The following is a 27,645-nucleotide window of genomic DNA, read 5'->3' on the forward strand; positions in this document are numbered from 1 at the left end:
AAAAAACTGCCCTGGGGATGGAGAGAGGGATAGGGAAAAGGCAGAGGAGCGGTGCAGGAAGAAGGGAGGAAGAGATGCAGCTGGTGAGAGAGAGAGAGAGAGAGAGAGGGAGAGAGAGAGAGGGAGAGTCTGTGTGTGAGAGAGAGAGAGAGAGAGAGAGAGAGAGAGAGAGAGAGAGAGAGAGAGAGAGAGAGAGAGAGAGAGAGAGAGAGGAGAGTCTGTGTGTGTGAGAGCGAAAAGAGATGATGAATGAAAGAAAGAAAGAAAGAAAGGAAGGAAGAAGGGAAGGAAAAGAGAGACTCAGGGAGAGTGGGAGATAGAGTTGGAGACATTTTAAGAAGGTCTTGAGATTCCCACCACTCTGTCTCTCGACAACTGACCTCTCAACCCTGACCCCCAGATCAGCTTTTCCCTGTCACATGGTCCCACTGGTGACATCTGTCCCTAATCTCTGAGTCAGTCACACTCCTGTGACCAAGGGCCTCCATCACAGCTGTCCCCAATAAGGTCCTTCCCCACTAACTCTGCATTCTACACCTTATTTTCATCCTTGACTCCTCCCGACCCTTGGGAAAGATTGAGCAGTCCTCCGAGAAAAGGATGGAATCGGGAAATCCGTTCTTTTTCCCATTTTACGGATGAGCGGATACATATCTATGGCCGAGTTAAGTAGCAGCAGGGAGAGGCTTCCCATCCTGCTTATCCACCTCATTGTCGATGGATATTAAACAGTGTGAAAGGAACGCAGGGGAAACGTAATCAGACTGAGTCAAGTGAGGGGGTGGGTGTGAGGGGGCTGGGGGACAGGAGATGAGGGGAGAGGAGGGTGTGGTGCTAGGACCCCGGGGAACCCCAGATGCCTGCTGGTCATTAATAAACATGATCACGATCACCTCGAGGGAGATTCTGGCGAGAAGGCACACTCGAGGCAGATTGGTGGGCCGGCGGGAGGGTGGATGGTTTGAGGCGCTCCCACAAGGGGGTTAACTCAGGAACACGACATTGGATTTTCCGTTCTATGTGAGCACGCACAGTGAGAGACGAGAGCAGCAGATAAGGCTTCCATTGATTGGGCCACGTGGCAGGCTTTTCTTCATACAACAGGCTGAATGCACACTGACCTTTAGGTGTATGTATTATAAGAACAGAATAAGAACACGGACTTGATTTTCTCAAGGCCTCATGCCATTTGAGGGACTCCAGGCATCCATGGCTACAAGCCACAAAAGCATTTCTTGCTTCAAAGAATTCCTTAAATCTGACAATAACATCTGTCCATGTTGTTGGCATTTTGGTCCTGAAATCAACACAACTCATTCCGGAAACATATGGGTTCATTTCTTTCCAACGCTCTTGCTGCGATCTGGGTGACTCAGACAAATTCAATTCAACACCTGCCTGCGTTGAGAGGGAGGTTCTTTCCTCTGCAGTGACGTCACCTACAGTATCTCACAAGGGAACGTTCCTCTTCCCCTCATAAACAAACACAAACAAGCAGGCCTTGAGGGCTAATTACTAGCTATCTGCTTCATCCTAACATCCAGGAGGGAGACATGGGACAGCTCCAGACAGTGGGCAACGCTGCCATCCTGACTGGAAACTCTGCCGCTTCACTCCCAGGTTGCTGAACCAGGTGTCATGTCCTCAGGCACAGGGTTAGTCAGCCTACAAAATAAGCAGCTGTTACTGTCCGCCTGCACAACGACGAGAGGCACACAATGCCGTGGTTGGGATGGGATGCTGTGTGTGTGTGTGTGACAGCATGGAAACAGGACTCTGGTAAAATGGCATCCACTCATTCTGTCCTCTGAGATACATTATAGGGGGAGAAAATATTTTCGACTGTGATGACCTGCACAAGTGCTTGGCTGCAAACTCCTATTATTTACTACCTATGTTTCCCCCCACTCTCTCTTTCTTTCCCCCTCTAGCTTTTTTACCCCCTCTGATTCCCCTTACATATTGGCAAATTTGATATGCTCCCGTCACTCACTCAATCTTTCTCTCCAACACACACACCTCCTAGTGTGAAGTGAAATATGATTGAGTGCCCTCTGAAATTAGGAATGCTTGTTATTGACGTCTCCTTGACTACCATCACCTCTCTCCTCTTTCCCAGCATGCTCAGTGACTTAAGCCTGCTGATCTAAGAGGGGTGATGAACTTTCAACCCTGACCCTTGACCCAGACCCTCATTAAGCCTGTTGCCCCGTTAGATTAAAGGAATTCTGCCAAGGTAAAGAATAATGGAAAGTTTGTTTAATTATGCGGCAATGAGTCAATGTTGGAGAGATTAAACAGAAGTTCCTGTTTTGGCAGGTTTTGTATTAACAGGGTTCCTGAAACATGTGGTTGTGCTGTGTCTGCAAAGTCTGTAAATGTGCTCACTGCTCAGGTGCATTTTACCTATCAAATACACATACAAAGCCAGCATAGCAACAGCAGGCCTGGACCCTTGCTAACACACCTTGGCTGGGTTTCCCAGATTCGTTAAGAAGCTCTTGACGCTAAGATCTTCTTTGGAACGTTCTAAGAGCGCTCTAGAACGCTCTTAGAACGTTCCTAAGAAGCTCTTAGCATTAAGAGCTTTTTAACAAATCTGGGAAACCCAGACCCTGGCAGTATGCAAACACACACAGGGCTGATTTGCAAGTGCAGCCTTGCTTTGTCTGACACTGACACTTGTCTGCCTAGAAGCCAAGGAAAAATCATTACAATTCAACTCGTTGTTTCCTATATTTCCTTTATTCGCTCTTTTTTTTCTCATGCAGACTCAGACCAAACGTCCTTGACTATATACTAGACTATATACTAGACTATATACTAGACTCCGATCGGTTTGAACTTTTGACGGGGGGGGTACTTCTCAGCTAGGGCAATTTTGGACACCACTTCCAACTCTGTGGAAGCCTGCACTTGGTGATAAGAGAGACGTGGACCAAGTGTTCCTGTGGGCTGGCAGCACAGTAGTACTGAGCCTCTTCAAAGGGGAACAGTTACGGTCTGACTACTCTCAGCCCAGATATGGAATCCTACACACTCTGATGGACTATACGTGTGTTTCCTACCTCTGTTTGTTTCTCTCTCCCTCCCCCTCTCAATGAACTGGTAGGGTTCCAGTGAGAGGCGATACAGACTGATTTTATTTACGGTAGGCAGGACATTTAATCAATGCTTTAAATTAATTAGGAATGCAGCAACCTAATCAGCAGAGGGGCCCAGTCTCACACTAAAATGTCGTCCTTTCCAAAGTAACCTCATCCTATCCTACGTTGTTTTGAAAATGCATCAGCAATTGTGCTTCATACAATGTAAATATTTCACTGTGACTGCGTAGAAATACTGTTGGGATAATTTGCCGCACACTTTCCAAACGAGAGTGAGAAGGTTGTTCTGGCCAACATAACAGTGTGGTTAGGTGATAGGCCATGTGACAGGTGAGATAGGCCATGTGACAGGTGAGCACTGCAGTGTTTCAGCTCTGTCTGTCACCAGGCTTATTGCAAAGAAACAGAGCCCTGAGGAGTCATTCAAAAGCCACCAAATTGGGACTAATGTGGCATCATACTGCCCCCTAAAGGCCAGCCACTGTAACTACAGTTTACAGTCACGACGACCAGGTTTACTGTTCAACGAGAGAATGGACTAGTGTGTTTCATTTTACTACCATCCCGTCCTGGACGTGACCTTTACCTCAACACTGAGTGCTCTGTGTGAACCTATGATTTGTAGATCCCCCCCAAAAATGGCTGCATGGAGTTTCGCATATACCCCCTGTACCTGTTTTACATGGCAATGATATTTCCCGTAACAATCTGCGCCAACATCTAATGGAGTTCCCCACAACAGAGAGATGAGTCTCAGGCTGACGGCATGGACCACAAGCACGATGGATAATTACCCTCACCTGAGCACCACAACATTATTCCATCCCTTTTTGGTGCCAGGATGTTGGGCCCCCCAGATCAGCCTCTGATGTGCAAAAGCTCTACAGCCTTGGTTGTCACAGGATGACATACAATTCCAACAGTGGGGTGAGGTGGGAATGTGATAATACTGATGTTCAACCATTGTGTTCCTAGAAAAGTATGTTGCTAAACCTGATGGACATTGTCCTCAAGCCTGTGCTATGTGCCAGGACCTCTCCCCACAGTACACTGTACACTCGATCATTACAATACACAAACACAACTACTCTTCTAAGAAGGAAGTGTGGTGGGATGCCAACCTTCCAGTATTTTACAACTGCAGTGTGAAGGGGAGCCAGTTGGCTGTGTGTGTGTGTGTGTGTGTGTGTGTGAGAGAGTTTGTGTGTCAGTCTCCAGAGCTGCCAGCCTGCCAGTCTCCCACTGGGAGGAGGTGAGCTGGGGCAGACCAGCAGGTCCATCCTGACAGGCCATGACAGCCAGGGACTTAGTGAGGAGCCCCACTGGGACAACTCCAGTCTATTTGTACAGGCCGTCACTTCTTAGCTCCAACTTGAACCATAATTCCCTCGACAGGCGGAACAGTTCATTTTTCTGTAATTCAATGTTTGTATTGACATTTGGGTTGTGTTCAAGCCAACACTGTTAGTGCACTGAAAGCCAAAAGTTGAATTGCAATGTGTTACTTCTCTCTTTGTTTTCACTGTTTCAAAAATGTCGAAATTCAACAGCTACTTTTATCCAAAACGTACAGGGGGGATTTGAACCTGCAAATTCTTGATCTTCAGGCAAATATTCTATCACTGAGCTATTCCCACCCATCCTTCATATCTCAGTGACGCATAGCCATTCGATTTAAGGACATCTTCCGTGAAGCCAATTAGTGTTGTTTCCTGCTTTAAAGTAAACCAGGCCAAAAATGCACCAGGGACCATGTGCTCGCTCTCCCTTGTCGTGCTGACTAAACACCTCCACCGGTCATAGCAGCTCTTAATTGGCAGAGCAGTGAGTGCCGTGTGGTGGAGGTAGGCAGCTAGAGCTCCCCCCTCCCCCCTCCCCCGCTCTCCCCCCTCCCTCTAGTCTCCACCCTCTCTTTGTTCTGCTCTGACTGAGGCCAGGCGAGAGCTGGACGACTGGTTAAAATAGGAACGTTAAGTCGTGATGGGAGTTATTTTTCCTCCTTTAAGTGAACGAGAGATCCTGCAGACTAGCTCGTGTCGGCACACTGGAACGACTAGCTGACACCTTTATTGTGAGGTGACACAGAAGTGTTTCGAACATGAGTATCAAAGGTGATAAAGACTCTGTTTTTAACCTGAGTGCCAAAGGATGCGCTAACGTCTAACCTAGGCTTGGTCAGTGAAGTCCAAAGCCCTATCCCATTAGCGCTGGTAGGGACCTGAGAGGATTGTACAGGTGTACGCAACATGGCAGCAACTCCAACCAACCAAACACAGGGCAAGTTGAAGCTTTTACCACACGGCCTACAGCTGATGGAATCCCCTCCGATGACCACAAGTGCATTGTGGGTCAGGGCAGAGGAGTAGTCTTATGACGTATTCATCCTACTGTCTTGTTCAAGGCTTACTAGAGGCAATGGCAGTGTCTGTGTGTGTGTGTGTGTGTGTGTGTGTGCACGCCAGTTTCAAAAGTACCTGGCCAGCCCAGGCCAGGATTCATGACAAGAGAAAAAGCTGATGCACCAACCTTTATTTGACTTCACAACTGTGAGTAAGAGAGAACAGTTTGTCTGAAGGGACTTCCAGACTATAGAACCTTTCCTGGTATGTCTCAACAGAAATGCACTGAAGTATTCATGTAGTTAAGATACAAAAAGTGTGAACATGGCTACAGGCCTTCATGCACAGAACAACTATGGAGTAAATAAGACTTGCCCCCCCTTTCCCCCTAACACGGCAGAGCTGTATAGTGTTGCCAGCTGTGTCAGGGGGGAGGTCACCTGGATGCAGACAGCTTGTGACAGTGCATTGTTGGCCTGTCTCAGATCACAGAACGGTGGACTATGTATGTATGCATGTATGTATTAGGTGGCATCATGCTAAACTATAATCAATTCAAAAAGGCACAATTCTATCTGCAGTAGTCCCCCCCCCCCACCAAAAGCACAGGAATATATACAGGCTAAGATGATCAGAAACTATACAAAGCAATAGGTCCTGTGGTTGGAAACAACGAGCATTACAGAGCTGTGGGAGGTGATATTGAAGCAGGCGTTTGAAGTGTTATGAGGGTTTTAAATGAACGGACGATCTACAATAGTCATCCTGGTGTTTATATGCACCACCATAAATATAGGCCGTTTAAAGTCCTGGTGGTCAATTAGGCGCTTTTATGTATCCTAGTTCAGGGAGTCATCCTTAAGCATGGATTAAACAGCAAAACATGTTGATTTAAACTAAATCGTAATTGACCCCTTCAGTCACCCGTCCATCCATCCTCAATGATCCTTTTGTTGCTACGATTTAATTTGTTTGTGGAATAAACTGCATTATGGCAAAGAAAATCACAGACATTTATTGGGGAATATAACAGGTCATATTTAATCCTTTAAAATTTTCCTTTTTTTTTTGTTCGAAGCAACTGTACTGGTCTCACTGTACGCACGCTATTAGCATTCTGCTTTAAAGACAAGAAGCATAGGACACCACAAAGGCATTCGATTAAAACGTTTGCAGCAGCATTTCAAAAGAAGAGGAGACAACAGGCCAACGAGTGCCTTATTTTTTTTTCTTTTTCAAGTATTCCGCATATCTGGAGTCAATCCATCCGAAACAGCCAGGATCCTTACAGTCTTCCATAGGAAGCCCAAAGCTCTCTGCCCACCCCACCCCATTTCACAATTATTGAAACATTTTGGCAAGCAATTGTCATGAAAATATATCAAATTTTAAAACTGGGGGTGGCATTGAAAACTATAAAAGAAAAGTGAATGAAGAGAAATAAAATAAAATAATAAAAACAAAATCCCCTATCATTTAATCAGCTAGCGAGTCAACTATTTTTTTTCCTGAAGAGCACTGCTATAGAGAAGAGATAAAATCAAATGGTCGGGTTAATCAGTCAGTATCGTGTGTGAGATCGACTAGCCAGCCGGGTCCCATCAGGAGTTTGTTTTTGTTGTGTTTTTGTTGTTGTTGATGCTGCTGAACACGAGTACAGAGAGAAGAGACAACTTTACAAAATGATCTTTTACCTACTGAGTGATGATTATGTCCCCTCAGTGTCTGTATGCTCTACCACTGGCTGTTTCTCAGCAGGGGCTTCCTCCAGCGGCTCACCCACTTCACTGTCTACGTCCTTTGAGGAGCCGCGCTCCTCCTCCTCCTCCTCCTGCTGCTGCTGCTGCCGGTCTGCGGGCTCTGCCAGGCTGAGGGGTTCCTCCAGGGTGGGGGGCTCCTCCAGGTTGGGGGACTGGGCCGGTGACATTGTTGGGGTTAGTGTGGGGGAGAGGGTGGGGCTGGGGGCCTGCTCAGGCACAGGTTCTGGTGAAGGCTCTGGGGTGGGCTCTGCCACTGTTTTAGTGTCCATACCAGCGCTCCCACTGCCCCAGTGGGGTTCTGGTTCGTCCTGTGGCTCCTCCTCTGAGGCCTTCTCTGGTTCCCTGGCCCACTGGGGGAGGTCCTTCTCCCTGGGGGAGTCTGTAGTCTCAGCAGGGGGGCTGGCAGACATGGGGGAGTGCTGGGGAGAGGCCTGCGCTCGGGTTGGCGTCTGGGCTCGGACTGGGGACTGGATCCTGGGGGGGGACGGTGACTGGGATGTGGTCTCTGATGGGACCTGGGGTGGGGCCTGCGTCTGAGGGGACGCATGGTCTTGGAGTGGCGTCTCCGTCCGGGGTGGGGTCTGGGCCTGGGGGGGTGACTGAGGCTGGGGCGGAGACTGAGCCCGGGGAGGTGTAGTGTGGTCCTGGGGTGGCGTTGGAGCCAGGTCCTGGACCAACGTCTCTGACTGGGGCTTGGAGGCTTGGCTCTGGGCTGGAGGAGCGGAGTGAACTGAGGCCGTGGGTGGAGACAGGGTCAGGGATGGAGGTGAGGTCTTGGTTGGTGTTGGGGTTTGAGCTAAAGGCTGGGGCAACAGTGGGGGTCTAGTCTGGGGCTGCAGTTTCAGTAGCGTCAGGGGCTTGGTTTGGTTGAGGGTGAGGTTGGGGTTGAGGGTGGGGGTCGGCAGCAGAGGGGTGGGCAGCGGGAGCAGGGGCATCCAGCCTCCACGCTCACGCTGTTCTCTCTCGCGGTCTCTCTCCCTGTCTTTGTCCCGGTCTCGGTCCCTTTCCCGCTCACGGTCTCTCTCCCTGGTGCCGCGCTCACGGCCTCGATCTCTCTCCCGCTCTCGCTCTCTCTCCCGCTCGCGGCTATGGCGGTTGCCGTTCAGCTCTCGCCGGAAGTCAAACTCTCGGTCGTCCCGATCCCTCTGCCGGTCCCAAGGGCGCCGCCGGTCGTCCAGGTCTTGGTGAACCTCGGGTTCGAAGGGCGCCGTGGCAGCGGAGGTAGCAGTGGCCGTGGGCGCCCCGCGATTCCAAGCCGGCCCGCTTCCACTCGCCCCAGCAGCCCCAGTAGCCCCGCCTGCTCCGCTAACCGCTGTTCCCCCCGCACGGCTCTCGAAGCGGCTGGGGAAGTTCTGTCCTGGGCTGGGCCGCTCCTCCTGCTGGAAGCCCTTGGACCCCCCGGCCTGCTGGCCTCTCTGCATGCTGTCCCGCTCGTCAAAGTCCCCTCTGGTCTGGCTCCAGCGGCTGTCTGGTGTGAAGCCTGCCAAGGCCTGGAGACGGCCCACTAGGCTGTTTCTGGCTGGCTGGCTGACAGGGGTCTGGAGCAAGGCTGGCCGGCCTCCTCCTCCACTACCTCCACCAGCACCTCCACCAGCCCCAGCACTAGCAGCACCCAGCTGCTCCATGTGCTCGGGGGGAGGGGTCCTCAGCAGGCCCGTGCTGGGCTTCTCAGGTGGGGGAAAGCGGTAGTCCTGATCCCCCTCCTGCTGGCTGCTGTCTCCTCCGGAGGAGGGCTCCTCCTCAGCCTTGTCTGCCGGGGCGCTGGAGACCCTGTTGAAGAGGTCCATCTGGGAGAAGGGGGCCCTGGCACGGGCCTGGGCTTGGGCTTGGAGGGAGGCATCTAGCAGGCCCTGCTGCATGAGCAGGGGGAAGCGGGCCCCAGCCCCCTGGAGCAGGGTGGGACGCATGTCCATGGGCAGCAGGTTGGGCATCCTCTGGCTGGCCAGGCCTGACTGGTGCAGGGGGTGGGTGAGGGAGGCGGAGGGGTGCATGCCCAAGAGACCCATGCCACTCCGTACCGCGTTCTGCATGCCTGGAGAGAGGGAAGAGAAGAAACAGACATTATAAACCAGTACAGTACACAGCAAGCACCCATATAAAGCGCTACACCATCATGAACATAAGTCATACACCCAAAAAACGGATCCTGTAACACATGACATGAGGAGCATCTCCTGACCTTGCAGGGTAATCTCGGCCTGGGCGTCCATGCCGTCGGCTGACTGGCCCGTCTTGTCGTTAGCGCTCTGCTGGGGCTGGAGGCCTGCGGGGCTGTACACCCCTCCTCCGGGCAGGGCGGAGGGCATGTAGCTGCCAGGGATGGTCCCCGCGGGGGGGATCATGGCTCCGTAGGGGTTGTCCTTGACGCCGTCCTGGCTAGCGGACATGGAGGGCTGCACCAGGGCTGGAGGAGTAGGGGGAAGGGGACATGTGACCACTTAAGCCTAGCAGGCTAACAACTCAAATACGTGTTTATTTAGCAAAACACGTTGATCTAAAGCAGCAGTGAGGGATCTGAACCCACAACCTCTTAACCGGCAGACAAACTCGACCACTGCGCTACACCCATCCCCCGTTTACTGAGTCAGTGAGGTGAAAACCTACATGTAGGTCCGGAGGCCATGCCAGCTGTCTGTGGGACGCCTGCGGCCTGCATGAAGCCTGCAATACAGGGAATAGAGCTGCATCAGTGTCTGGCCTAGGCCAAGAGGAACAACCATGTGTTGAGATTTGGGGGGTGCCTACCTGGGGGAGGCTGCGAGGCGTTGAACCCAGCTCTGAGGAAGGGCGGTGGAGGGCCGTAGCCTGGCGGCGGCATCGCCATGGACACAGGGAAGGATGGAGGCACGAGACCCACAGAGGGAACAGCCTGGGCCACCGGGAGCTAGAAGGAGGGATGGACAGGGAGGGAGGGATGGAGGGAGGAAGGGAAAGAGGGATTGAGGGAAAGATGTAGAGGGGGACGAGACGGAGGAAAGGAGAGAGGGGGGATGGAGGGATGAAAGTGGTAAATGAGTACAAATAACATAACATCACTTTATTAAGCATTAACAACACCTCATGAGTGATGGTCTGTGAAAAACGGCAGTGACACCGGGTCAGAGAAGCAGCGAGGTCTTGACCCTACAGCGCGTTGACGTGGACAGGCACGTGTCCCTCAGATAGGGGCCGATGCTCTCTAAGCTGCGTACTGAAGCCGCAGTCTAAACACACACTCGTCCCACAGAGACCCATCTGCTCGGCAGGGCCCACCCAGGAACAGACTAACAATGTGCAGCGGGCCAGGCACCGCGGGGGGCAGGAGGAGTACAGCTGGGGCTGACAGAGACAGGCGGACAGTCACAGGAAGGCCTCTGGTGTTGCGTTTCACACTGCTGAGTAACTCTAAACGAGACTTCATGAAGGCAGGGAAATAAGTGAAAGTAGGTAGGTGGTCTGTACAGCGGCTAGGCGACTTATAAGATAAGTCTAAATATGATACAGGTCTAGGTTAAGCTGAACTGTGGTGTTTTCATGATTCGCATGACCACACAGTTTAAAGTCCAAGGGGTGTCACTGTTACTGAGTTCTTTGACCACACAAACACATCTGAACATGACTACGCTGAGCAGGTGGATGGCAAACTCTTTCCAGGACATGCCTTCCTTCATTATTCCTTCTCCTGCTTAGTTTGAAGTGCGTGTGTCTTGGGTGTACCTGTACAGGCATCATGGTGACCTGCTGGCTGTAGACCTCTGTCTGGGCGGTGCTGGCAGGCAGGGGCTCCACACTCCCCACCTGGCTCGGAGGCTCCTTGGCGGGCTCTGCGTTCTTGGCTGCCTCCCACTCTGCAGCAGGAGAGAGACGGAGGAGGAGAGAGGGAGGGGGATGAAGTGAAGGGAGACCGTAGGAGGGAGAGTTACAGGAAGGACACATAAGAAGGGAGAGGGAAGAGGAGGAAGACATTGGAGGAGGGAGACAGAAAGAGGAGGGAGACCACAGTTTGAAAACATTCCACGACATGGAAGGGGGTTTAGTGGGTGAAGTCCCTCTTTATCTCTCAAGTGTTGGGTTTCTCTGTGACTTCCTGTACGCGTGGCTTCGTAAACAACTCAGTAAATGAGTGTGGTGGACAAATCCACATGGATAATGCAGAAATGCCAGGAAGTGTGGATATTTGTGTGGGGTTTGGAGAATGTTTACGTCCTGTTTATACACGCGAGCTTTAGCACTGAGCCAATAATCCCAGTGCTTGGAGTCTGTGTGGAGACGTGTGTGTGTGTGTGTAGGTCCTGTGCGCTCACCGCTGTTGACGGTCTCCTGGTCGATCATGCCCCCTTCTGCGAAGCCGTCCAAGTCATCCAGCTTGACCTTCTCCCAGGGGATGTAGGTGACCCCCAGGTCCACGTCCCAGAACTGCTTATACTCCTGCTTCACGCCCTTGTTCAGAGCCCACGCAATCTGGACAGGGCGGATCAAAGTGAGTATGCACATGTACTTACGCCCTTGGAGACACATGTAGGATATGTGACTGGGTTGGTAATAGAACAAAGGCAGAAGGGTATGGTACACATTGGATGCCTCTGAGAATTTCAAGTAGGACCTTATTTCAGCGGGTGGACAATTCCATTTAGTTGAGTAAAAAAATGGAGGACCTTGATTTGACACGTGTGTAAATGTGATTACGCTGGGGGGGAATGTACCTTGATGATCTTGGAGCCAATCTTACAGGAGCCTGTGCTGAGCTTCTGTCTGGCCCGGAAGGCATCCTGCCGGTGGACCATGCAGATATAGGCACAGCCTCGGGGAGGAATCATCTGGAAGAGGAGGGGGAGAGAAGGTGAAGTGGAGGAGAAAAAAAGATATATGAAAAAAGGAGTTTAGGATAGGGATGGGGAGAAAAGGATGAAGGCAGAGGAGACGGGGATGGAGGAGAGGAGGAAACGGGAGAGTGTGAACGAGTGGAGAGAGGGTGGGGAGTTAATACAACACCAGGAGGTCAGACCTCAGTAATGAGAAACTCCCAGCCTCTCAGCGGAGATGATTAATATTTTCCAGAGGTCCATGCAGTTAGGGAGAGGTCTGAATTTTTAAGGGGGGGCAAAGAGAGAGGGGGAGAGCCGAGAGAGAAACTGCGAAAAAGAGACAGACAGTGAGGGGGTCCTTACATTGATGGATTCTATCTGGCCAAACTCCTCAAACACATTGGTGAGGTCCTGCTGGTTGGCCTTCTTGTCCACCTGGCCAACCCAAAGTGTAGTGCTGCACACTATACACACACACACACACACGTAGGCAGGTTAGAAACACCACACTCACACTAAGAACACCAACATGTCTACCAATGGCAATTTCAACCCTCTTTTTTTACACAAATAACAGATTCTAATGTGTTTACACTTTCTACACAGAGGACAAACCGTGGAAAGTACACCATAACATACAGACAATCCTCACTATTAGGTTTGTATTACGATGATGATATAGGATTAAGATGTTCAGGAGATTGACTGAGCAGTGTTGCCAGTCTTGGCTGGAGACAGACATCAGGGTGTGTGACAGCGGCAGCCTCCTTACCGCTGAGGGTCTTGGAGCGGATGGGAGGAAGGCCCTTCTTCTGCCGCTCCTTCTCCCTCTCCCGCGCTCGCCTCTCGCTGGAGTACGAGCGCGACGACTTCCTCTTGCGGTCCCTGGAGCGCGACCGCGACCGCTTGCGGTGCTTCCGTTTCCGGGAGCCTGAGCGTGACCTGGACCGCCTCCGCTTGGGAGATCTGGAGTGGAGACGACAAAAACCAAGCCAGATAGGAATCAGTTAAAAGGCTTTAAAAATGAACTTGCAAACCACGGGCTCTTAATTGTGGGTTTATGCTGGCAGCTGCATTTTTGAGGCTTTCATTCTCTGCTGGGGATTGCTCCACAGTAAGAACAGGCTAATCAGCATACTGGCCTGGTCGTTAAAACATAAGTGGCGACTGTGGCCTATTTAGAATCAACACCATTTAATCTCTGTTAAGTAGGTGTAACTATCCAAACCTATTAACCTGATGAGGGTGAGATCTGGAGGTGCTAAACTCCATGACATGAAGTTTATTCACACTGGCAACACATTCAAGACAACACTCCTCCATTCACACCTGGAGCGTGAGCGCGAGCGCGTTCTTGACCGCGTGCTGACCGCCTTCTTGTCGTCTGTTTCAAAGATGTCCTCCTCCATCCCATCGGGCCCCTCGTCCAGGTCCATGTCCATGTCCTAGAACACACACCGCCGTCAGAACACAGAACATGCCCCCACACAAGCAGCCAACTGTGCCACGCTCTCACGAGTATCATCATCATCATCACAGGACCATCGGGTGGACACGAGGGGTCAGAGTTTGAGGTCGTACCTGTTGCTGGTTGTCTACGGAGTCGTCCATCTTGTTGTCGGACTGGGAGAGCTGTGGTTGGTTGCTGCTCTGGGGCGTGGCCGAGTTCTCCATCCCGTACATGGCCTCCTGGCTCTCCATGCTCATGGACTGGAAGGAGCGGGAGGGGCAATGACACCTCATCATTTAGCTTTTTAGTCATTTCGCTTTTCAAGGGGAAACTAGGATAAACTAGGTGGAACATGGACTCTTCTTCAAAAGTTTACAATGAGAAGCCTATCTATTTTGGTATCCAGTAAGTCTCAAGTCTCCCTGGCAACTGTGTCTGCTGACCCCATACCAGATTGTGGGGCATGCATGTGTGTGAGCATGCACATTTGTGTGTGAGTGACAGCGGGACTCTGGAGTGACTCAGACAGTGTGTGTGTGTGTGTGTATGTGGCCCTGCCATCCCACCTTCTGCTGGTGCTGCTGGTGCTCCATGAGCTGCTTCTGGAACTGCTCCAGGTTCTGCTGCTGAAGCTGCTCCGCCAGCTGGTGGAAGATGGAGCTGTTGAGGGACTCGGACACCATGGGCCTGGGGTCACATAGGGGTCACACAGGGGTCAGCCGTTAGTCGAGGGGGGGGAAGAGTACAGAAAGCGGGGGCGTTTCTAGGTCCGCCGGTTGTTGTTTACAGTGCAGACTGAACCACAGTGGATACATGTGGATACTTGAGAGGTTAGAAACTCTACTCACATCTGAGAAGAAGAGGTGTCCTTTTTCACATCCTCGACTCGTTCTGAATCGTTGCCAAAGTCAAACTGACCCAAAAGTTTCTGTAACAAATCGTACATTACAAAACATTACATTTTTTGGTGAATATGACTTGGCAGCCCCTGACCAAGAAGACAAATGAATCCAAACCAACATTTAAGGTCTGCTTAACTGGCTGCTGCACTGTTATCCTATAACACCCACGACTAATCCTTTGATGTGATAGTGGTCCTAATTACTGAATCAGTTGTAGTTGTGCTAAAACATAGAGCTAGCCAGAATAAATATTAAATATTTCAAGAGAAGTCTAACTTATAATCGATTCAAGCGATGTGTATACTCGCAGTGGAAGTGCTGGAGGAGATTGTAGCCTCACCTTGTTGAAGGAGGACACCCTCTGCTCCAGGGGGTTGAGGGTGTTGGCGGTGGCTGCGGCCGTCAGCTGAGCGGTCAGGGCCTGCAGCTGCACTACCAGCCCAGCGTCCAGAGCCTGGAGCAGGGAGGGCTGGGGCTTGTGCTGCTGCATCTGGAGACTCTGCACCAGCTGCTGGAGCTACACACACACACACACACACACACACACACACACACACACACACACACACACACACACACACAAGATTGACACAAACAAGGTCAGACTGAGAGCCAATAAAGAAATATCTTTGATCATGGTGCTATTATCCAACTGCTACTAACAGCAAAGGGTGACATGGTGGTTGTGTGGGGAGGGGTTGTGTGGGGAGGGGTTGTGTGGGGAGGGGTTGTGTGGGGAGGGGTTGTGTGGGGAGGGGTTGTGTGGGGAGGGGTTGTGTGGGGAGGGGTTGTGTGGGGTGTGGTTGTGTGGGGAGGGGTTGTGTGGGGTGTGGTTGTGTGGGGAGGGGTTGTGTGGGGAGGGGTTGTGTGGGGTGTGGTTGTGTGGCGAGGGGTTGTGTGGGGAGGGGTTGTGTGGGGTGTGGTTGTGTGGCGAGGGGTTGTGTGGGGAGGGGTTGTGTGGGGAGGGGTTGTGTGGGGAGGGGTTGTGTGGGGAGGGGTTGTGTGGGGAGGGGTTGTGTGGGGAGGGGTTGTGTGGGGTGTGGTTGTGTGGGGAGGGGTTGTGTGGGGAGGGGTTGTGTGGGGTGTGGTTGTGTGGGGAGGGGTTGTGTGGGGAGGGGTTGTGTGGGGTGTGGTTGTGTGGGGAGGGGTTGTGTGGGGAGGGGTTGTGTGGGGAGGGGTTGTGTGGGGTGTGGTTGTGTGGGGAGGGGTTGTGTGGGGAGGTGCTGCCCACCTGCTGCCCCTGAGGGCTCTGGAGGATCTGGGCCACAGCAGCCACTGTGTCTGTGTTGGAGATCTGGGAGGCCCAGTCAGGGAGGCCCTGGACCAGGTTGGCAGGAGTAGCAGGGGTGGCTGGAGTACCTGTACAGACACACAGAAACAGGGTCATTAGAACATGAACCTAACCTGTAATGTAAGCTAAATCTAGCTGAGCGGAGAAAGGCCTCTAATTAGATGACAGAGGGGAAGGTCTCATGGTAAGAGATTCAAAAGTTGAACCACAAGGTGTCAGTAGTATTCAGCAGTGATTAGCAGCACTGGTGGGGGAGACACCTTGATCACGTTAAAGGTTCATCCAAGGTGAGGCCATTACACTTCAGCTGTGCTGACCCCTGTGAATTCCCCAAATGTGGTGACTGCAGCCCTGCACACGTGTCATGAGTATGATCAATAAATGTTTATTTTTAGTCTGTCTGGTGTGTGTGTGTGTGTGGTCAGACTGACCGGGGGTAGTGTTGTTGACAGGGGCGGAGCTGCTGGACATCAGAGGGGTGACGGTGGGAGGGGGCAGTCCTGCAGCCATGTCCAGCAGAGGTTGGATGAGGTCACTCTTGAACACTGCATTCTTCTGCCACAGGTTGAGGACCCGAACTATCTTACTCTGTAACACACAGAAGGCATTACAATCCCATCAATAATCAGACAACAGTACAACTCAAGCCAATGAAGCTACAGACAAAACAGTGTGTATAAGCAGGGACTAGGACATTAGTAAGGGAATAAGAACTTGGGTAAGTAACATGAAATCAGGACAATGCTGACGATAAGAAAATCAAGAACCCAAAAACGGCTGGAAATCTGTGTCTACCTTGTCATCTGACGGGCAGCGGTAGAGGTTCTGGAAGGTTCCGATGATGTTCTTGCTGAAGCGTGGGGCGAACACGTCCTTCTCCTGGCCAAACTGGTGGCGTGACTGCCTGACTATGGAGTCGATGACGTACAGCCCTGGGACCTTGTATTCTGGTTTGCACTGCCAACACACACACACACACACACACACACACACACACACACAGGCGTTGAGGGAGTCCATCAAGGGGTATACTCACTGGAAATTAGCAGGTTTACTAATCTGACCTTCCCAGATGTTTACCCAAGGAACAAGGCTGAACAGGCCTGGTACAGACAACAGCAGTAGTCTGATGTGTCTCTAAGGAACCCTCAGATCTCATAATCTTACCGCTCATTGGGACAGCACTATGGAAGTGAATGACTTTGGGGGGACAGGATTGAGAGAGAGAAAACAAGAGGGAGAGAGAGAGAGAGTAAGAAAGCCAGAGCCACTCATCCCACAGCCTGTGAACCCTCTATGCGCTTCATGATCTCATCATCGGGTAACAGACTGCTGTTGCACGTCAACTCTTGTTTCCTTGGTTTCTAATCAGTGGACCTGAAACCTCGGGGCGAACAGCACAGCGACTCACTTTTTGTACGAACTTCTCCACACTCTGGACGACATGCTTGTAGAACTGAAAGACACAAGAACAAGAAGACAAATACTGTAATATTCCAATCCCAACCACAATGGTCTCTCAGGGGAGCGTTCTGAGACTGGTTCAATACCAGTGAAACCTGACTGGATTGTTTGACAGACCGCAGACAGCTGCTGGGGTCAGGTAGAGGTAAAGGAACCTGAAACAGACCCAGGCCAAAACGATCCACATAACAACAATCCAGACAGGAAACATTTGTTTTGCACCAGCAATGAAAATCTCACAACTCGGCTGGGGCAAAACGCTATGTATTCAGTGGGATAAAAAACAACAATTGCAAAAATGCACAGAAAAACAGCACACCCATCCTGGGTTTTCCCTCTAAATAGAACAGACTGAATCTGAACAATAGAACAGAGTCTGTGCAGGAACTCATTTTCTTGGAGGATTTGTTGATTTTGCAGATCTAACTATTGTAACACATAGGTACACACTCACTGTCTAGACAGCTCAAATAGTAGAATTCATGTTGAGTCACATATTTCCTTGTATGTTTTACATTAAAAGTTATTTAGCTGTTTAAAGGAATAGTGGCAGCATTTGTAGCAGCTACTGTGGATCCACAATAAACTAATGAACTTTATGATTGCTCGCTGATCCATTGGTTAGCTTCAAGAATGCTGATTAGGTCTAATTCTATATTGTAGAAATTGGCCTTGAAAGTTAGGATTTCATGAGAGCTGTACAGATGCACACATATTGGGTGCTCATAGGGTTTGAGAGGGAAGGAAAGCCGGGTATCCAACAGTCAGAGCACATTTTCAATCAAAAAAGACTATGCTAGAGATTACATTATTCTATTATCTCTTTATCAGTTTGACATGGAAGGTAATTGAAAAGCCTAGGCACGACCTAGACTGTTCAGCATGAGGAATGTGCAGAATAATGAGAGCACGTCTTTAGGCAAGGAACCCATAATGAAGAGTTATGAGGCAAACTTTGACATTATACCGTGTTTTCCCTCATTTAGCTAACTAATTTTTATCGGTTGACTTAGAGGATTCATTACTTCTTACAGCCTAGAACATATGGCAACAAACATAACTACTGGAAGCAGACACTGATGAAGTGTCTTAGCCTAATACACACTACAGTCACAAAACCAAAGACATTGTGAGAGGCAAAATGAGAGGCTTAAACTCTTGATTGAGGTGTGCTGTGCAACCAGTTGGCCTGATTAGCATTGCAAAAGTACTGGCCTTCCTCCACCAGCAGATGGACCCAAACACCATTGATTGTGAATAGCATTATTTTCTAAGAATCTGGAGCTCTACTGAACAAGGTTAAGGTATGGTGTACCATCATGTTGCATCAGCTGATGCTTCACTATGAGTGTGGGCACGCAAGTGGAAACCAAGGAGCACATTTCAAAGATACATTGTGAAGAACCAACGGTAGATGAAATGTATTAGGCACTGAGGTCCAGAGCACCTCGCCACCAAAGACTCAATTCAGAGCAAGGTTGTGTGTGTGCGCGCATGTGTGTAGAAAAGACTATGCAAATTAAACACTGCTTCTATCAGTGAGTCAATGTACAAAGTTACCAAAAGAAACATCCCTCACATTACTATTGCTGTATGACACAGTCTGAATGGAGTAAACCCTCTTACAGAATGGAAGCTGATGTTCCCTGCACAATTTTGGGGGGAACTATTCCTAACTTTTTCTTGGTGATGCATTCATAGCTATTGGATTGAACAGTCATTTTAAGGAGGTATTTTTCATCGTCCATGGAAGCCAATTCAATGTAAACTTGAAAGTTAAATTATGACATGCAGACTAAGATAATGCCACTCCAATGACAGCAACCAACCTTGAATATCAAACTAGCCTACAGTCCATATGAGACAAAAGTATACAACAAGAAGGCTTCACTGTCCAACTACTCACACATGCAGTCTGTCCTACACAGTGTTACAGGTCTATGATGCTTGCTCATGAGCCAGTCAGGACCGCTACAACATTATATTTAGCATTGGAGGTTAATAAGGAAACAACAGGGAGCTAAACACATTGCTCTGAAGCATTTAACAAACTGGTGGGTTGGGATGCAGGTATAATAATAAAGAATTTAACACTAAAATCATGTTATTAATGTGTGAAAAATCTCCAGTCAAGATCAACACTATGCCACCTGTCTGAGAGCAACGTGTGCCAAGATGAAAAATGGTTCCGCTGAAAACAGAAAAACTGCCAATGATAACATCCCCTATAACGCACCACTCAAAAACGGTTTATCCGACGGTAGTCTTGACAACCACTTCTTTCTCAAAAGAGAGATGATGGCAAAATTGACTCACACAACAATGTTGATTTACACAGTAAACAGGACTTGCATTGTGTTGTTTACATTACAGACTTGCATTTTCCAGGAGCGTTTAAGCTAATATCAACATTCTCCATTAAAGACTATAAGGAAATGTAATGTAATGAAAAGCAAATAAGGAAGTCTAGTGCTCTAGTTATGCAACCCAAGACCAGAATGATATGTATACAGCAATAAGACAGCCCATGGCCAGATTCTCCTCATAGCACAATAACATGCTGCGTAGCCTAGCTAGACTGGCCAGCACAGTAGCTGCTGCAGAACCAGTGGAGGCGGGATTCAGAAAGGCCTGCGTCACACGACCTGGCTCCAGGTCTGTTTGTGTGCTCTGACTAATATGCCCCGGCTCACAGGCTGCTGCACACAGCTCCTGGTGCAGAACACACTGTAGATAAGGTAGACAGACTGCAGAGGACAGGGGAGTCTGATCTCAGGGGGGAAGAGAGGTGGGGGGCAGACTGGCAGGAGACAGCCTGGCTGGGGAGGGCTGTTCTGGCTTGGTGGGGAGGGGGGGAATAATCAAATTGTATACGTGTAGCATTTTTTTGTATGCCGTGTCACAAAGGGCTTTACATACGCCCAGAGAACAGGACCTAAACCCTCAAACAGGACAAGGAAAAAAACAAAACAATGAACTCTATAATGATTTGCACGATCCCACCCCCACACACAATTTAAGCGTCTATGAGTAAGCCTGTTAACACACTGACACACACACATATATATCCTTTGTTGCATTCCCCAGAAGGATAGACTCCCCTCGACAGTGAGAACACACCTTGGGGCCAGAGCTCCTCTGCCCCCACACACCCCCCCCGACACACACACCAAACCCACCCTCACTATAAATCCCTCTGCACATACACAGTTTTTCTTTTGCCTCTAGCACACAGCACCTGCCCAAACCCCAAAAGAGTAAAGCTGTCTCCAGGCAACAGCTCCAGCAGTTGAGCTCTGCTCAGGTTGCAGACGGGCAGTATTTTAAGGGGGGAGAGAGCTGACAGGCAGGTCATGTGCTGGGCTCTCTGTGCTCCAAGGTCAATGTGCTCCCAATGTGTGAACGCCAAAACCTACCAATCGGCGCAGTGCTATAACTACATTTGGACAACTAGTTCAAAGAAATGTGAAATGGTATTAGTGTTACATCCTGCTCTATCTGTAAAAGCATGGTTGAAGGTTCATGTTCTCAAAGGCAAGAGTACTGTACCAAAACACCACGAGGAGGACTGCCCAAGGTGATGAGAACAACTTACTCACATGGTAAACTCAAGTTAAATTATAGCAGACACCAGCCGCAAAACTGTTTCTGTTTGTTGATTAACAGTTATGAAAAGCAAAGAAAAGGTAGTGACACCATCATTATACCTGCTGAAACCTTTTCACTGTACACATGTACTGGCTGCTATTGGCAGACAATGAAATGCAGTGGAATTTGACTGTGAACTTTGTTCAGTCACTGTTTTAAATCCTGAATTTGAGACTAACCGGTCCGATGAGGTCAATAGGAACGCAGTAATATTTGGTCAAACTTACAACTAGTAAAAGATTATAAAGGAATATGTTTTATATTCCTTTATCATTGGGGGGGGGGGGGGGGGGCACAAATATGCTTATTTTACATACATTAACAACATTACCATCTGAAATCGCAAAGTGTTTTAGGAAACATAAATTCTCAAAAGGACTAGTAACATGGAAAACTTGTTTTGGACAGTTTTTAGCTTGAAGATATTTGGTCCTGAATTTAGCCATTTCTCAATTGCTTCTCTTTACAAAAAGAAAGGTCACTTAAAGCTTGATTACCATTATGTATTCATTTTTAAACAGATGTAACCTTTCTAACCATTCTTAAACAGCCATGAAAAGGAGACTTTACCAGCAGCATTGTATCGTAATTACTAACTGAATCAGCTGAAACTACAGAACACAAATATAAATTGCAGTCAGCACTTGATCTGTGAATGCCTACACTGGCCAAAATCAACGATTAACATGGCAGTAGTGCTACAGGGCATGCTGACATCCAGGTAAAGACAGAGCTAGAAAACTGCAGGCAGTGAAACACATTGAGCATTAAATATAAAATAGAAAAACAAGAGTGTGTGTGTAATGTGCCTTTACAATGTGCTCAAGTACACTGTATCCTGACCAACAGACATCTGGAGAACTTAAAACTCTTCTGGATGTTGAACCCTCTCTTGTCTCATCCTCACCCCCACAAACATTACTTGGTTACTACATGGTTTGAATACCCCCCCAAAATGTGCTTATAAGAAGGCTAAATACAGTTCAAAAGTGCTGTGCATGTTCTGAGTTGAGAAAGCCTGACCAGTGAATTTACAGACTTAAACTTTGTGGGAAATGTCTGTATAACACAAATATTTTTGTTTTAACATTGAAAGCTGTTAGAATAATAGCAGTGCTATCTGGGGAAGTCACCTCCAGTCAACATGACTGAGCAGTGTAATACTAGAACCCTTGGGATGTAGATACGTGCTCATGAGGCAATCCTACCTCCGGCGACAACAGACCAGACTCTTAAGTCTCTTGTGTACTGGTGTGACACAGGTGGTGTTACACAACCACTCACCTATTCTACACTTCCAAAGGGTTTGCTGACTGCAGCAATCTGCAGTGTGAGTAATGTGAGTTCAAGAGGATGAGAGCCAAATTCCTCCTGACAGATAAAAAGGCCAGTTTACAGTAGCACTTTTCCCCTCTCTTTTCATGCAGTTTTGTATGGACGATGCCGATCTAGTCATTCAAAAGGTTTGCAAAGGACTGATTTTTGTGATGTGATCGTTTTTCAATTAATTTGGTGTATTCAAACTGTTTATTAGTTATGGCTGTATTATGACAAAATATAACTTCACATTGAATGTCAAAACATTCAAAGATCTAGATTCATTGGACAAACTAATGAGGCAAGGTTAATTGTCCATAAAACAAAACTACTCATGAAACCGAACTGAAAAACAATCTCCACATAAAATATGTTTGTCTCTCAGAATGAGCAGTCTAGGGAGTCCTAACCAAAGACTGAGGGAGAAATCAGACATGGAGCCAAGGTGTTAAGTAGGCTTCTCCTGACTAAGAGTCAGCATTAGCTTTCAGTGCCCACACAGGCTGTGATTGAAACACTTGAACTCCAGACTGCACCCAGCAGGTCCAGAGAGCATCAGCTGGCCTGTCTGTCAAAACCGTCCCTCTCACAGAAGTGAATAGGGTTCAGGGTGACAGCAGATGCTTGTCATCAGTTCAGTTAATTAAGGAGTGATTCCACTGATTGGACTGAAACTTATTTTAAAATGTTCCCTTAAAATCATGAATATTCAGGCTTCAACAAGGATTTTTGAATGTCTGTTAACTTACTTTGAAATCGAATGTATGCTTCAGAACTGACATGTTTTGTGTCACCTCATAATATAACCAATGTATCTCTAAACCTAAATTATGTCCTGGTTTGAGTGGACAGTACACTTCTTTCTTTTCTTTTTTAAAGGTTGCCTTTTTAGTAAATACCAACTGCTACTTAATGAGTACACCTGAGCTTACAGTTTTGACTGACTAAAAGACAGTGAGTGAAGATGCACTTGGCATTCTGAATATTCCAACGATCACTGCCACAGACAGAGCCTGTCCAATAGGGATGGGATTCTTCTGGTACCTCACAATTCAATTCTTGGGGTCACAAATCGATAAAATTGCAATTTCTTTGCGATTTTACAATTGTGAATTGCTAGAAAACTGAATCGCGATTCAAATGTGAATCCATTTTTACCCCTACTGTCCAAACACACAGCCTGCAAACACCAAACGAGACTATGACCAGTTCCTTGGTCCATCGTTTGTGGCTGACTGTTGGGTTGGGTGTCACAGCTTTAAAAGTAACAATGTTTTGCGTTTACCCCGTCTTTTCAATAATATTGAGTGAATGAAGTTACTTTTCTCAGAAGAGTAACTTCAGAAGAAGTTACAGAAGTGTCTTATGTGACTTTTTCTGATCCACCTTTGCAATTCTAAATTGTCTAGCAAGATGTTACTCAAGTTACATAGGTGTTTTATAACAATATACGACGGCTGTTGTGATGTTCTTGAGGGAGAAGCTTTGTATGACTCACTTGCTCATCTAGATAAAACAGGCGTTATGTCTCTTATGATGCTTCCGCTGTAGCAACAGATTATCCGTGATCTTTTTTAAGTGCCTGGGATGAAGCACATAGGCTAGGGTCTGAAGAATCGTACTAGTGAATCGAATAGCATTGAGCGGTACTGTAAGATGAAAACCAAGTAAAGTAGCAGCGCACAACAGAAAAACGGATTGCCAACAGTTGGAGGTTACAAGTGCACTAATGTTAGGCTATACACAACTTTATCATTTGGATGAATGTTGGATTTTTTGGCCAACATATATATCCTAATACTTGCACAGGGGTCCTGTGCTGAAAGCTTCACACTGCATTGGTACAGCACCCAGCCACCCTTGTATATCCCTCAACTGAAAAGTGAGAGGTGTATTAAATTCAGAAAACGATCCCTCAACGACAAGCCAATTCACTAACAACTTCTAACCACCATGAGCGTTGAATCTGTCTAAACAATTCTTCTGTACATTCATGTGCACACCTTCTCCGACAACTGTAATTACCATGGTAACAACACTGTATTCTATTTACCTCAAAGTTCAGTTATATCCAACTGAGCGAACTGCATAATTACAAAAAAGGCCAATAGTGTAAAGTGGTGCTCTCATTCCTACCGAGAGAAACACTATTCTGCACCGCAAGGTGTTAAATTATGTGTCTACCACCGTAAGCATCCAGACTAAGAGGATTTCACTGAAGATCCCCTGCTTAGCTGTATAGCTAAATGAGATGTGGCTAGTCCACATTTCCACACTACAGCAGAAACCAGCCAAAACAACCATTAATCGACATTTCTCATTGAACAATGACGGGATGGCCTTCTGAAGTTCAAAGGTTCCCAAAAAGACTTCCAAAACCCATTTGTCCTTATCGCAGACCAAAACCGACTGGTGTGTTCAAGCAAGTAGCATCGTTAGCCATTCTTGTTAGACAAATTTGATGTGCAAAGACACTAGAAAGCCAGGAGACTCAGGTTGGCCAAAGATACCCAACAGCCAACCAACCCTGTTCTCTTTGCATGTGGCAGCAATTTGAGATTCATTGATTTGGCTTGGTCCATCTTCCTTGTGAAACAACCCATACTCCTACCTAAGCTGGTTAGGGGTTCTTTTATCTCCCTGTAACTCTCTCCACCCCATCCTCCTGCTTCACTTTCAGTGCTTTGGGGGAGCTGGGAGAGCTGCTGAGGCAAGGGGAAAGAAGTGTTATTCACAGGAAACACAAGAGGGAGAAACACAAACATCACAGGCATAATAACAAGAACATAAAAGACAAATAAAAGCGCTAAGAACTCCAGAGAGGCTGGTTTGCTTGTTGTGTCGCATCTTGTGAAGGGGAGTAATTATTCACTCAGAAATATGGAAAGAAGTTTGTGACAAAAAGTTAGTTGGCTCGGTGAAGAAATGTGGCACCCCAGTTTAAAATAAAAACAGTGGGCATAGACCTATTTAATCGACATTGGTTTCATGAACTAAACTTGCCAATGCTGTGCAGGATTTTACTCAAACATTTGGAAATTCTGCATTTATTTTTTATATAATGACAAACCTGTCTCTTTTGAAGTTGGAATTTTCCTTAAAACAAAACTAAATGTATGATTGTATTGTAATTTTTCATTACTACAAAAATAATCTGAATAGAATGATTTAATTACATTTCCATTATTTATTTATCTTCAGCCTTTTCATAACCAACACAGTTTGAGATTGCTGCCTAACCTGACATGAAACTGAAATTGAGTCTGTCAGGTACACAGTGTGCTAGGCTCACATCATCACAGTAACAATGTTTAAGCTTCCAAGGTATAGCTTCAGGGAAGCGTACGACAGTCTGTAGTCAAAAACATCTTCAGCAAAGGTTCTAAGATCACAAGAATAGGCCTTTTAAGAATTAAAAATTGACGGCACAGGAGCTTTTGCTGTAAATAGGTTTATTTCATAGCATCTGTGCCTATTTATCAGTGCATAGTCAGTGGTCTATCCGTAACGATTCAAGTGATCATTTAGGAGCTAGTGAAAACGTAAAATCTTTAGAACTGCTACTTGAGAAGCAGATTGGCCATGTTGAAAATAGAACAGAAGCAGAGTGACTAGAGTTACCTCACTGAGGTTCGAGAGGCTATCAGAGCAAAATGACAAGGAAAACTACATTGAAGCAGAGTATGCCCCAAAGCGGTAGACTTGCAGAAGGTAGTCAAGTAAAAATGAAGTGTATATAAGCGGTTTTATTTACACTTTGTATTACAATGGCTGAACTAAAGCATTTGTTCACTTAAGTGAGGTTATTGATTTGCAGAATAAAACCATTTCTCCAAGCAGCAAAGAGAAGACAAGGCATCTTGTTCTGCTTGAAAACAATTGCTACAGTCCCACACTTTACTATGATGTGTCAGTAGTATTAAATATGACCTTTGAGTAAGAGAATAACAAAGTGCTTCCTAGTATTAAAACACTGGCATTTGGATTTTAGTTCTTCATTGAAGATCTAGTCACGATGTAGGCAAATTAGTGGGAAAGAGCTCAGAGTTCTTTTGAGATGTGACAATGATTCACACCGCTGGTAATGTGTGCGCTAAGAGAGAATGGGAGAGAAGCTCCCTTTTACTAGACCAGTTAATGTCACCAGTAGAACATTTCTACATACTTACTTTTATAGCTTTTATTGCAGACTTGGTTATCTGGGTCATCTTAGCCTTGGAGATGGGAGGCTTGTATTCATTGAGCGAATACAGCTGAAAGATAAACAGCACAAAAATATATATTTAAACGCCAGTTAACGGAGTAACCATTTAGAATGTAACAGGGGTATATTATTGTTCATCAAATGGCTTACAGTAGCTAATGTTTCCATGTTGTTTTTTGCAAATTCATATAGCATCGGTAAAGCTGGGGCTAATAGAACACATCTAATTTCAATACTTGGCCAGGCGAGATGTCAGTGGCAACCTGGTTGGCGCTCGCGCTATAACGAGGACAAGTTAGCACCTCGGAATGTCAGCATTATTTCGAAAATATTTAGCAAGAGTATCAGTATGCTTTTTCTAACGCAATTTCATGCGTGAACTACTATAGTAAGTAATAAACTGCATGGATAAAATATCTGGGAGCTACACAATTATACAATCGTTCTGCGACAGTATACCTTGGCCTGCAGATAGCTGTAACAACTGCCTTGCCTCGCGAGCACTTGACTTAGCTAAACTAGCTAGCTAGATCAATCTAAAGTCATCGAATAGCTAGCTCCCTTGATTTTAGATTTCGATTTCAAAAAAAGAAATTGTCAACATTGAAACAATATTAACATAAATTAATGTAGATAGTTAGTTTGGTAAAGTTGGGGTGCGTAATAATAAGGACGAGAGGTTATACAATTGTACACACAATTACAAGCTAGCTAGCGTCGTTGTTACGGTGTTGACTTAGCTTGCCGTAGCTAGCTTGCTGGATAACGTTACTACCTGACAACAAATAATTTTAGATTTTCCTGGCTAACCCTAACCCTTTTATTTATAGACCAGTTGACATATAACCAAGATTTGTGCAACATAATGGCAGAAAGGAAAATAAAATTTGACGACACCCTGTCTGCAACTTAAACTAGCTAGGCTAGATAACATAGCTATGATGCGGCCTTGTCTGGCTGCCCTTTTCCCTTTCTGGTAACGATAAAGGCAAGGCTGGGAAGGCACATCGTTCTCTGCTATAAGCATCGATTGCATTCAAAATCTCGGCGGAAATTCAAACAAACCTCGCCGTTAAATGCTTTGACGGCCTCCATGATGTTAATGTTCGTCTCGCTGGTGGCTGAGAAATGTTTACTTATTTCTCCTCAATAACCGGCTTGACGCATGCATGCTTGGGTTTTGGTGAGATGGAGGAGATTGCCAATATGGCGAACAACTCTAAAGAAATTCACCAACAGACGAAGGAGAGCAGCGAACCCAAGTGACACACACACGCACTGCAGGTCCCTAACGAGCGGCGACGGGTGGCCAAAAACAGACATTACAACAAACAATTTTCGTATCACTTTCATGTTTGTACTGTCACTCACACGAGCCG

At 47.4% G+C, this 27,645-nt stretch overlaps 1 protein-coding gene across 1 annotated transcript; it reads right to left on the minus strand.

Moving 5' to 3' along the window:
* Window positions 1-5,621: 5,621 nt before the first annotated feature.
* On the minus strand, window positions 5,622-27,527 carry scaf8 (SR-related CTD-associated factor 8). The gene is made up of 20 exons (XM_047014959.1): window positions 27,332-27,527; window positions 26,232-26,315; window positions 17,045-17,089; window positions 16,429-16,590; window positions 16,065-16,221; window positions 15,574-15,701; window positions 14,683-14,859; window positions 14,289-14,368; window positions 14,007-14,127; window positions 13,572-13,700; window positions 13,320-13,435; window positions 12,763-12,956; window positions 12,354-12,454; window positions 11,889-12,002; window positions 11,490-11,646; window positions 10,903-11,033; window positions 9,952-10,090; window positions 9,811-9,867; window positions 9,386-9,610; window positions 5,622-9,238 (listed from the first exon to the last, which is right to left on the minus strand). Exons 1-20 carry the CDS (start codon window positions 27,359-27,361, stop codon window positions 7,155-7,157), a joined length of 4,431 nt encoding a protein of 1,476 aa, XP_046870915.1. The 5' UTR covers window positions 27,362-27,527; the 3' UTR covers window positions 5,622-7,154.
* Between the last annotated feature and the right edge of the window lie 118 nt (window positions 27,528-27,645).

The sequence above is a fragment of the Hypomesus transpacificus genome, chromosome 3 (assembly GCF_021917145.1).
Source record: "Hypomesus transpacificus isolate Combined female chromosome 3, fHypTra1, whole genome shotgun sequence".
Classification (NCBI taxonomy): domain Eukaryota; kingdom Metazoa; phylum Chordata; class Actinopteri; order Osmeriformes; family Osmeridae; genus Hypomesus; species Hypomesus transpacificus.

Coding starts and splice junctions, on each gene's coding strand:
- scaf8 (XM_047014959.1), bottom strand. CDS start 27,361: ATGGAGGCCGTCAAAGCATTTAACGGCGAG. Junction 16,222..16,428: donor GCTGCCCGTCAGATGACAAG/GTAGACACAGAT, acceptor TGTGTGTTACAG/AGTAAGATAGTTCGGGTCCT. Junction 13,436..13,571: donor CCGTAGACAACCAGCAACAG/GTACGACCTCAA, acceptor TGTGTGTTCTAG/GACATGGACATGGACCTGGA.